The sequence below is a fragment of the Notamacropus eugenii genome, chromosome 3 (genome assembly GCF_028372415.1).
Source record: "Notamacropus eugenii isolate mMacEug1 chromosome 3, mMacEug1.pri_v2, whole genome shotgun sequence".
Taxonomy (NCBI): Eukaryota; Metazoa; Chordata; class Mammalia; order Diprotodontia; family Macropodidae; genus Notamacropus; species Notamacropus eugenii.
The window spans coordinates 222,203,518-222,215,267 of NC_092874.1; the positions used below are offsets into that span (position 1 = coordinate 222,203,518).

Below are 11,750 nucleotides of genomic sequence, written 5' to 3' on the forward strand. Positions count from 1 at the left end.
GAGTTCCGGTTCCGGTTCTTTGTGCGGCGGCGGCAGCGGCTCCGGGGGAAGATGGCGGCCCGGGCTGGTTTCCAGTCAGTGGCTCCGAGCGGCGGCGCCGGAGCTGCGTCAGGGGCGGGCGCGGCGGCCGCCCTGGGCCCGGGTGGGACCCCGGGGCCCCCGGTGCGAATGGGCCCGGCGCCCGGCCAGGGGCTCTACCGCTCTCCGATGCCCGGAGCAGCCTATCCGGTGAGTGGGGGCGGGGAAGAGGGGGGCAGGAGGAGGGGCGCGCGGGAGGGGGGCGGGCCCTGCGGGTGAGTGGCAGAAGGGGCTGGGCCGGGGGTGCCCGGAGGCGGCCGGAACCGGGGAGAAGGGGAGGGCGAGAGGATGGAGATGGAGCTGGCCGTGGCCCGGCGGCTTGGGGAGAGGAGCGAGCTGCAGAGCCAGGCGCCTCCGGTCCGGCCGCATCCCTCCCGGTGTGCGCTTAGGGAGGCCGGACCGCGGGAGCAGGTTCGGCGGAGGTCCTGGGTTCAAATGCGGCCGCCGCTTGACGTCCGCGTGCTCTGGGGCCAGTTCACCCAGCCCTTGTGGCCTCGGCTTCCAGGTCCCTAAAGTAAAGGCGCCCCTTCGTCCTAGGGTTAATGTCCTACGTACAGCTTGCAGCTTCTGCATTCAGATTTGGGAGATGGGCCAAGGTGACCTCCCAGGTCCGGTCCAACTCTGGTTCTGGCTCTGTTTCTTTGGAAGGGTACGGAGTTAGGTTATAGAGGAGAGGCTGAAGAGGGAGTTCTGATCTACGGAAGATTAAGAACTCCACGGTGTCCTGATAACCATTGAAGGCATAGTTGTCAAAGAGATAGCGACTAGAAAAGAAGAACCCCAAAGGAACAGGAGGCTTAAGGGAAAGAGGAAATCCCAGAACAGCAAGGAAGCGTGTTTATGCATTAGAGGAGATGGGGCGGGCTAGATGACATTTTACCTTGGTCTCGTCCTTTGGTCCTTTCTTCTACTTTGGGCTGGTCCGCCTTCTCAGGAGCCAGGATCCTGGGTAAAGGAAGCTCCAGTTAGCCCACATTCATACAAGGTTCTAGGGTTCTCCCATTTTCCCCATACCTTTCCCTGAGGTAACACAATATTCTTTCTAACATCCCACAGCTCGGGACAGCTATAACATCTCTGTGTTGTGTCTCACCTACAGCGTCCAGGCATGTTGCCAGGGAGCCGTATGACACCTCAGGGACCTTCTATGGGACCTCCTGGCTATGGGGGGAATCCTTCAGTTCGACCTGGTCTGGCCCAGTCAGGAATAGATCAGTCCCGAAAGAGACCAGCTCCTCAACAGATCCAACAGGTCCAGCAGCAGGCGGTCCAGAATCGAAATCACAAGTAAGACACTTCTGGGAAGGGTAAAAGCAATTCTATGGAGACATAGCAGCTGAAACTGGGGAGTGTGTCTATAAACCTATGTGACTCATGAAACTACCTTATCTGAGTTTACCATGGGTTGGGGGGATTTTTCTCTGGTCTGAAAGAAACTTTTCAGTCCCTGGGCACCCCTTTTCCTCTTTCTCATGCATTCATATGAGGATGCCGCCCTCCCCATTTTCAGATTCTGGTCAGTTCCATCCCAGCCTAATACCAATGTTTATTCTGAACAGTGCAAAGAAAAAGAAGATGGCTGACAAAATTCTACCTCAAAGGGTGAGTCTAGCACGCCTTCCCCATGTCCTGAGTCTCCCCTAGGGCCCCTATAGTACCCGTGAGTTTGAAAGCAAATTTTATATACCTGACTATATCTTGCTCCCCTTTAGATTCGTGAGCTGGTACCAGAATCCCAGGCCTACATGGACCTCTTGGCTTTTGAAAGGAAACTGGATCAAACCATTATGAGGAAACGGCTAGATATCCAGGAGGCCTTGAAACGACCCATCAAGGTACAGGAAACTCCTCGGCAGAGACCCAAGAAAGAGGGATTCAGGATCCATCAGCAGTCTAAGAAATTGAAAGTTCACTGTAGATCTCCCAGACGTATTTAAATTTCCCCTTTTCCCTAATAGCTAATTTTATTAGAAGTACCAGAATAGAAAAAGGAGAAGAGGGCCCACTGTTTCACCAGAAATCTTTGTACTTTTGATGTCACTGTTGTAATTGAGTCCTCTACCCAGGAACCCAGTTGGCACTGTGAATATCCTCGTTTGTCTTGCATCCTTATTTATGCACTGTGGGCTGGTTGCCCATTCATTTCTCCTAGTTGGAATCTCTACCCTCCCCAAGGGACTGGGCAGACAGCAATTTGTTCTGGTAGAATTAAATGGTTAGGGCACAGTATTGTTTCCAAAGCTCTATACTAATCTTTGTTTCTACCCCCTCCAGCAAAAACGGAAACTTCGTATTTTCATTTCGAATACTTTCAATCCAGCTAAATCAGATGCTGAAGATGGGGAAGGAACTGTGGCTTCCTGGGAGCTTCGAGTGGAAGGAAGGCTCCTTGAGGATGTGAGTGTGATGTTCACACTGGTAGGGACTGGGGGTGGGGGCATCTAGAGAAGAGCAATGTCTTTCTGGTCTGGAGGGACCCTGAACGGTGCTCACAACTCCTTTCCAGAGCAGCAGGGAGAGGGACGTTCGGCTCCTTGCGTTGGAAGACAATGGCTCTTTGTGTGCAGCTCCCACAGCTTTGGCCTTCACTGCCATATCGTGTTGAGAACACTATTGTCCTGTGATCTGATTTGCTGTTCACTTCCCCCCTCGGCTCGTTCTGGCCATTAATGGTTTCCCAGGTTTCTGCTGATTACCTTGGTTTGGGCTTATTTATCAAGTGAGTTTGCAGGTTTTTCCCCCATATGGCATTTCAAGCCATGACTTCCTGTCTGAATCCTTAAGATCCTTAATTCCCATTGTGTGATCTCCCTTCTCTCTGCTGTTGCTGAGAACAAATCATGATTTAGAACAGGCAGATTTCTCTGACATGCTATTCATTATTTCATGCTGAGTGTCAACGGGGGGGTTGTGAGCCCCTAGACCTCCCACCCCCACTTGCTCCTCGGGGAAGCTTATTTTTTCCTCATTACCTTCCATTGTTTACCCCTTAGCCTGTTTTCAGCCATGGTGACTGCTTAAAGCCAAGCTATTTTGAGTGAATTTTGCTCAGAGAACTGGAGCTCTGTATCAGAGCTTCCTTCCCATGTACATAAGTGCATTCCATCTGCTTGTGTTGTCATTCTGTCCCAGTAAAACCGTTTTTGTTCTTGCTGCTGTTGCTCATGATTCACTTTTCCCTCCAGTCAGACTTTATTCTCTTAGAATTTATTCTGTTCCTAAATGTGGATATTAGAATTCCTTGCCTCATTCCCAGAAGTATTTTTCCCTTGGGAGAGGGGTGGGTGAATAAATGACCACGTATATGTTACAGAATTGTTTTTCCAAGGTTTCAGTGTCACTATGACTGGTTTGTTGCCCAAGACATCAACCTGCCATCCCCCAATAAAAATATTTGGAAATCATTTCTGATTCCATTTGGCTTCAACTCGTCCTGGTATCATTGTGGGTTCTTTGGCCATGGGCCTTGCTTTGGCCATTTTCTAATTTTTCTTCCCTAATATGTCTTTTTTCTTCTTCTTCAGTCAGCTCTGTCTAAATATGATGCTACCAAGCAGAAGCGTAAATTCTCTTCCTTCTTTAAGTCTTTGGTGATTGAGTTGGACAAAGATTTATACGGGCCAGACAACCACTTGGTGGAAGTGAGTAATTCATTTGTCCAGGTTCTGATATGGATGGGACTGAGGGAACTGGGAATCAAGTCAGGAATATCTAAGGTAGTGGGAGAGAAATGTAAGTCCAAGATAAATTCAAGAGATTGTTCCAAGTATACCTTACCTCCACACCAAATATTTATCCTTTATAGTTTGTCTATTGACCTCCAGGGGGCACCATCTAGTTTAGTTGGGAGCTAGAACAGCTTGTTCATCCCAAGGCCAGAAGAAATCTTTGACATTTTGCCTCTTTGCCATTAGTACTTCTTAGGTATATAAAAGTTCTGCTTTCTCCTCCCCTCCCTTCTCTCACCTTCCTTCTCCTCTTCCTCCTCTCCCCCTCCCCGAAATCCTAGCTGGGGTCTCTTGACTATACCCATGTCCAAGGCCAGCTCCCCATCCTACTTGCCACCTGTGAGATCATATATCAGTTTAAGACCCATTTATACTTCTTCTTGGGGGACTTGCTGTAGCTCATGGTGTCATTTGGCACAATGGAAGTTTTTTCTACTGGTTACTTCTTTCTCAGCTCAGGGCTTTCCACATTAGTCCCTGGCCCTTTCTGGGTATTATTGCAGAGTATTTTTCTGACTCTACGGACAATGAGTGATTATTATAGAAGATCATTTATTATGTGCCTAGTTGTAAGTGTTGCCCTGTTAGTTACTCTATAGATTAAGTTAGAAACATGATTATTTCCTTGGCTATCCAACATCAGAATGGGTAGCTCCAGATGGAGTCTTCCACCACCACTTTTTTTTAAACTGGACCTGCAACTTCCTTGCCATAGAGAACTGGGAGGAAACTCCCTCTGCCAGTGCAGGTCAGTGCAGATTCTGAAAGTCTTAGAGAGCTGCTTGGAGCATTGAGAGGTTAAATGACTCACTCAGCATCACACTTCTGGTATGTGCCACAGATGAGACTTAAATCCAGGTCTTAAGTGATGCCAATTCTCTCTCCACTATTTCAGTTTGTTCTTTGCCAGTACACAATTAGCTCCCCATTCTCTTCTATCTTAAACTCCTTAGACTGGCTGCCTTTCTTTGGCTAAAATGAGGAGCAGATAGAGTTGGTGGCATTAAAGGTCTTAGACTTTCTAGCATTGAGTGAATAGCAGTTGCAGTTGCAAGAGGCATGGCCAAGCCCGAGGAGCGTGGGAGATAGAACATGCATGGTCCTTGTCCTCGCTGAGCTCACTAAGAAGCAAGGCATGGGATCAACAGAAATCTACATATCTCAGCTCATTGATACTTTGTTTTCTGTTTGGGAATGAAACTCATTTATTTAGCTTTTTGTTCAAACAATCTAACCTAATTTTAATAAGTTTTTTGCCAGGGAAATTAAAAGTAAAATATATTGCCAAAAAAAATTTAAGTCAAATAAAAGGGTTTTTTTGATTACTCTCCATTACCATTCCCTTTCAACAACACAGAAAGATTGATTTGAATATAGTTACTGACAAAAGACGTTTTCTGGGAAATGACTGGTATTAAAAAATCCCAAAAAACATTAATCAGATTTCAGTAAAAAGATGTTCCTCCCACCACTGCTATGCTTCCTTTGGGAGAACAGCCCCTGATATATTTCTCTCTCTAGTGGCACAGGACTGCTACCACCCAGGAGACAGATGGCTTCCAGGTGAAGCGGCCAGGAGATGTAAATGTTCGTTGCACTGTTTTGCTGATGCTAGATTACCAGGTATTGTCAGGGGGGAGAATCTTGCTTTCACAGCCCCATCTCATTACTTATTCTCGGTTCTAGCTAAACTCTGAGTCATCTCTTCTAAGTCCTTGAAGATGCAGACTGGCTTGGTTTGCTGTGCCCACACCTTCCCGTTACCCTTGTGTTTCTGTAGCCTCCTCAGTTTAAATTGGACCCCCGCCTGGCCCGACTCCTGGGTATCCACACCCAGACACGTCCAGTGATCATCCAAGCACTGTGGCAGTACATCAAGACTCATAAGCTTCAGGACCCCCATGAACGGGAGTTCGTTATCTGTGATAAATACCTCCAGCAGGTGAGTGAGGGTTCTGCTCTTTAGAGTTTAGTGTTCTGGCAGGGAGTCCTATGTATCCTCAGCCTTAAATTGCTTCTTCCTGTAGATATTCGAGTCACAGCGGATGAAGTTCTCAGAGATCCCCCAGCGGCTCCATGCCTTGCTTATGCCACCAGAGCCCATCATCATTAATCACGTCATCAGGTGGGGGCATGGTAGCAACAAGACAAGAAGACATTTCTTTGCTGAAGAGCAAGGGACTGGAGGGTGGGAGGATTCAAGCCTTCTTTTTCCTAAAATGAAGAGGCAGGAACTGAAGTTTGTCACTTTCTCCACTTCCCCCTTTCACTCTTGGGCAGAGGTTGAATGAGGAAAACATTTCCAGAGCCTCATAGCCTTAAAGTAACTTCTTTCTATAGCTCACCCTGGGACCATTTTCCAGGTTTCATTACTTCAGTGTCTGGTTCTATTTCTCTCCCACTGGGGTACTGTTACCTAGCATGTAACCCATGATTCTGCAGACAATGTGAATTGGATCTTTAGAAGCTAGACTGGTCTAAGCCCACATTTACAGAATTAGGAGCATCTTTCTGGACCTCAGAAACTGCATTTTTGGAGGCATTCCCTTCACCACACCACTATGATTTCTTCCTCAGCGTTGACCCCAACGACCAGAAGAAGACTGCCTGTTATGACATTGATGTGGAAGTGGATGATACCCTCAAGACCCAGATGAACTCCTTCCTGCTGTCTACTGCAAGTCAGCAGGAAATTGCTGCTCTAGATAACAAGGTGAGAGCCTTTGCCCAGATAGTTTGGGCACCATGGGTTTTCCTAGGAAGAGTTGCTAGGCCAGTTTTGCCTCTTCATAGACCCCCAGGACCCACTACAGATTTCTCTGCCTTCAGATTTTTTTGAGACAGAGAGGTGGACTAAAGGTTCACTACGTACATAGCTACAGTTATGTAAAAGGGTAGCAGGGTAAAGCCCTAAAGCAGACTTTGCCAGCATTGAGAGTAGCACAAAGGAGCCCTGAAAGAATACCTGCCTTTAACCCTAGGAGAGCACTCATGGTATAGGAAAATGTGCTCTGAGCCAAGGTCAGAAGACCTGGGTTGTTGTCCTCATTTTGCAACTTCTAGAATGTTTGACCTTGCATATGTGAAGTCACTTCGCATCTCTGACCCTCAGTTTCTTTCGTCTGTAAAGTGGGACTGATAGCATCTGCCCCATTTGCCTGTGGTGAGATCAAAGGAGATACTGTGTATGAAAGTGTTTTGTAAGCTGTCAAGCACTATACAAATAAAAGATGGTACTCATAAGAAAAAATACTGTGGTCTTCTTAAATCCAGACTGTTTTAAGTATATCCTTATCCTTAGATCCATGAGACAATAGAGACCATCAACCAGCTGAAAACCCAGAGAGAGTTCATGCTGAGTTTTGCAAGAGACCCCCAAGGCTTCATCAATGACTGGCTTCAGTCCCAGTGCCGGGATCTGAAGGTAACACAGGAGTCACAAATTTGTCTCATTTCTGCTGGGATAGGAACAGGAGAGGTAGCTGTAGGAGCCAAACTCGTAAAGATTCCATGCTCTTTAATTTTGGGTAGGAAAATGGCGGTTTAAACAATCAATAGATATTGGTGAGTTGCCTACCATGAAATCAGCACTGTGCTAGGTGCTGTGGATGATCTAGAAGCATTCAGTGTGATCCTTGCCCTAATTGGAGAAACAAGACCAGCGCATATAAAGTAACAGTAACAGACAGTGCAAAATGGTATATGATTGTGTTAGAGACTGTTGTGAGTGAAACACTTGGAAAACTTGAAAGCTTTATAATAAATGTGAATTGTTCTAGGATTCCAGAGGAGAATGAGATCAGTGCAGATTGGGTTAGTCAGGGAATGCTTCATGGAAAAAAATGGAACTTGAACTGGATTACAGGATGAGTAGAATTTGGATTGGGAAGGTGGAAGAACATTTTCAGGAGGAGGGGCTGTGAACCAGGTATGACCACTGTTAGACTGAGGGATAGTTCAGAGACTAACCTGTCTAAAACAGGTGATTGGTAAAATAAGGTTGGGCAGGTTATAGAGGAGTCCTTTGAAAATTAAGAATAGAGGTTTAAATGGTAGAATTGGAAATAAAGAGCCATTAAAGATGTTTGAGTAAGAGAATATCAGGATGAATAGCACTTAAGAATGCTTAATGTAGCCTGAAGTCAAGGAGTTCACCTGTGAGGCTGTTATAGTTATCTAGGTGTGGGCTGACGGCTTAGACTAAGAATGAGTCTGCCCTTCCCCACTTCTCTAGACCATGACTGATGTAGTGGGTAACCCAGAGGAGGAGCGCCGAGCTGAGTTCTACTTCCAGCCATGGGCTCAGGAGGCTGTGTGCAGATACTTCTACTCTAAGGTAGGTACCTGAGAAGACCAGAAGAGAACTCACAGAGCAAGGGGCCTGGGCCTGTTCCTTCCCAAGTGGAAGTCTGGGGTGTCAGGTCCCAGCCTATAGGCCTGCTTGCCCCCAGCCTCCCTCTCCTTTCCCTCCCAGGTGCAACAGAGACGGCAGGAACTGGAGCAGGCCCTGGGCATCCGAAATACATAAGGCCCTTCCTCCAATCAGCCTGGCCACACCAGTTCTTCGTTTAGGCTCTTGTGCCTCCCCATAGCACCTGCCCTAGTCTTGCTTGGGGGGTCCTCCAGGGGAAGCTGCTGGTTGAAGGATGACACCAAGATGAAGAGGGTCCCATATTTCTGTCTCAAGAGACAAATATTCTCCTCCCCAGTCTCTCCAACTCCCCTTTGCCTCACAAAACTCCCATGTGCCTCTCCCTTTTCCTGGTCTACATAGGACCTCTAGTTAGTATTAGTGAGAGAATTTATAGTGGTAATCAATGCTCTGAATGGACTGGGCCTAAGGCCAAGTGATCTTCAAGGGAAACAACTAAACTCACCTTGCCCTTATGAGATCCAGGATTGAGGACCATAGTCCCTTTTCCCAGGTCTGGACCAGGGGGTATTCTGTAAGTTAGTTGGTTTTGGTTGTCCCTATATAGAACTCCATTTTCTTTCATCAGTTTGTTACAAACTCTTATCTAAATGAGATGTTCTGGGACCCAAGGGAACCTTAGGACCACTTGACCTACTTGAGCCCTAGGCCATGTTCCCCTAGGATGGCCTACTGGTTTAGCTCTTCCCTGAGTCCTCCATATGGGGGTTCACATCAGTATTAGAGTTTGTTCCCTGACTGCTGCTCCCACCTGGCACACTCCCTATAGCTGCTGCTTTTTCTTAGGATTCCTCCTAAGCCAGGGCATTTGGGCTGGGAGCCCTGCCTTTCCCCACATCCATTCCCTTGTGTGTTGTCACTGCCAGCAAAGGCATCCATTCCTTCCAGCTATTGCTTGGAGATGTGGCCACCAACCTTCTCATTCCACCTTTTCCCCAGTAGAGAGAGATACCTCAAACCCAATGGATAAAAGCCCTGGGCCATTTCTGTTTCCCCATCCCTTGCCCCTTTAGTTAGCACCCCATAGTGGGTCCTGGGGCATTGGGGAATAAGGAGAGCCAAGGGCTGGAGAGCGGCTCTTTGTTGGGTTTGTGACTCTCTCTACCCCTAATCCCAACTGAAATCCTTCAGCCCCTCAGGTAAGCAGCAGGGCCAGGGGTCTGGCCCAGTGGAACTGAGATGGTTTTGCATCCTTCCAGGAAAGCCCCATATTCCTTTTCCAGGTTGAATTTTTCCCTTAAGTTAGCATATCTCAGGCTCGCAGACTCAACACAGCAGGGTGGGAGAGAGCCAGGTGCAGAAGGGGCTTTGGGTTTGGCATAAGCTCCAGAACCCCTCAGAACTGACAGACTCCTGCCTCCCCACCCTTCCTCAGGCTCCTGCGAGTACACCCTCCTCTGTGCCTGCTCCACATCACGTGGCAGCGGAATCTTCCCATTGTCCCTCTGAAAGGCTTCCCTTACACTACTACAATGACACCTCACAAACCTCTGTTGGGGGGGGGCAACTGAGCCCTGGCCCCACTCGTGGCCAGGACCGTGTGAAAGAAGCTCAGACATCGGCCTTCCTCCCATCACTTAGGCAGTGTCCCTGTTGCAGATAACTTTTTATTAACTGAATATTATGTTTTTTCATGGACCAAAATTTTTTTTGTACTGTCCCCTTATAGATGTCACCCAGTTTTAATAAAAGCGTCTTCTGAAGGATGGGTTTTCCCCTCCTTGATAGAGAACTCTAATCAATTTAATGCCCTCTATCTAGTTCCAATTACCATGTCCACAGCCTCCAGTTTTTTATGGTTTACCCTACAAGGAAAGGGAACCTGGGTACTGTAGGAGGACTAAAATTACACTGAGGCATTCAGTACTTACCAGGATTAGTTTTCAGGTATGGAAGAAAATTTGGGGAGGGGTGTAATTACTGTTACTTGTGATTGGATCATAGGGGCCCCTCCCCCACACCCCATCTGAAGCTCTACAGCTTGCGCCAACTTCAGTTCCTCCTCACAGTTGCCTTCTATCTTGAACTTCTCTAGCTCTACCTAAAGCCTTTGATTCCCTGGGATGCCGGAGACAGAGCTCCTGGAATTAACTGTGGTTGTGGAGTGGATGGGGATTGGGGGGGGTTGGCATTGCTTGATGAGTTTTGCTTGCCCTGTCATATTAAGGCACCTGTGTGGCCTCTTTCTATTACTTTTCCTTGTCTTAAGGACTTCATTCTTAAAAGCCCAGAGGATATAATCACATCTGAGGTTTGGAAGTAGTAAGCCATTATTGTTTTTTACTCTATAAAGTGAGCCAAACACTCGAGCCAGAAGGATCCCTCAGGAGTGATTGGTCCCCAAAGTATATTAACTTACGTTGATATTCCTTACAATCAACTCAATTATTTGTCTGACAGATTGTCCCAGGCTTTCCTTCCACTAGTCAGTTGGCTGCTGAGTTAGGACCCCACTGGAAGGAGAAAGGCAATTAGGCCCAGTAAGTGGGTGTGTTAATAATCACATCCCCAAATTAGGCAACTTTTGTTATTTCTCTACTTCTCTGCATTAGTAGAGAGCTGTGAGTTGCTGGTGCAATTAAAACAGGGTATATTAGATTATAAGAACTAGTCCAAACTTTAGAACCTTATCAGTTCTGAATAGGGGAGGTAGATTGGTGGGAGGAGTCATTGTCTTTGGAACTGGGCAGGGTCTTACATGCTGGACAGTAGTTAAACTTGCTAAATACTGTTTCCTTAGCTGTGGATAAATAATTTCCACAGTCCTGGCTCTAATAGAAAACTAGGAGTGTGACACTGGACAGTCCTGACTTTTCTCTAAACCTTAGTCTATCTTTATCCCTGTCCCACCCTCCCTGAGATGACTCTGGGTGAGAGAAGGAATAAATCTTGGCAGTAAAACCCAGGGAAGTGAATACGTATAGCGTGCCTGCTGTGTGCTAAGTATTTTTACAGTATTTCATTTGATCCTCACAACAGCCCTGTGAGGTAGGTGCTATTATCCTGATTTAACAGTTGAGGAAACTGAGGCAAGGGGAAGTTAAGTGATTTGTCCACAGTCCTACAGCTAATAAGTATCTGAGACCAGATTTGAACTCAGGCCTTTCTGTCTCCTAACCTGGAGCTCTACCTACTACTACACCACCAGCCGGATCCAGGTACTGGGAGTCACTGCATTTTATAGTGCTTTGATCAAGTGCCTTCTGACCTTGTGACGGCGTTCCAGGGACAGAATCACTCTGCCTCTGTCTGTCCTCCAGTCCTTCCAGCTGGTACTTGAGCGCTTGCCAGCCTGTACACTCTGTGCCGGGGGGAGACGGGGGTGGAGCTGTGGGAAAGAAGCTGGCCTTGAGTTTGGATCAACATTACATTCTGAAGAGGGAATATAACTAAGCTTCAGGGAAATTTTGTTACCCTGGGATGCGTTCTTTCTCAGCCAGAGGAGAGATTGTAGAACCTGAACTGTCCTCCATATGCTCCTCCATCTATCTTCTGGATTTAAAGATAATACA

The 11,750-nt window shown here is 47.2% G+C and overlaps 1 protein-coding gene across 2 annotated transcripts; it reads left to right on the forward strand.

Moving 5' to 3' along the window:
- Positions 1 to 9,980, forward strand: SMARCD1 (SWI/SNF related BAF chromatin remodeling complex subunit D1). 2 transcript variants are annotated; one of them, XM_072654660.1, is made up of 13 exons: positions 1 to 228; positions 1,178 to 1,365; positions 1,638 to 1,680; positions 1,791 to 1,913; positions 2,353 to 2,475; positions 3,603 to 3,719; positions 5,328 to 5,429; positions 5,587 to 5,748; positions 5,834 to 5,931; positions 6,384 to 6,519; positions 7,108 to 7,230; positions 8,041 to 8,142; positions 8,281 to 9,980. In XM_072654660.1, exons 1-13 carry the CDS (start codon positions 52 to 54, stop codon positions 8,332 to 8,334), a joined length of 1,548 nt encoding a protein of 515 aa, XP_072510761.1. In that variant the 5' UTR covers positions 1 to 51; the 3' UTR covers positions 8,335 to 9,980. The 2 variants fall into 2 exon arrangements, with proteins under 2 accessions (XP_072510761.1, XP_072510762.1); XM_072654661.1 differs by lacking the exon at positions 1 to 228 and adding an exon at positions 341 to 489.
- Positions 9,981 to 11,750: the final 1,770 nt, after the last annotated feature.

Bases quoted from the DNA above. Each gene is read 5' to 3' on its own strand.
- SMARCD1 (XM_072654660.1), top strand. From the start codon at position 52: ATGGCGGCCCGGGCTGGTTTCCAGTCAGTGGCTCCGAGCGGCGGCGCC. The intron at 1,366-1,637 runs GTAAGACACTTC...TATTCTGAACAG, and splicing joins GTCCAGAATCGAAATCACAA to TGCAAAGAAAAAGAAGATGG. The intron at 7,231-8,040 runs GTAACACAGGAG...CCACTTCTCTAG, and splicing joins CCCAGTGCCGGGATCTGAAG to ACCATGACTGATGTAGTGGG.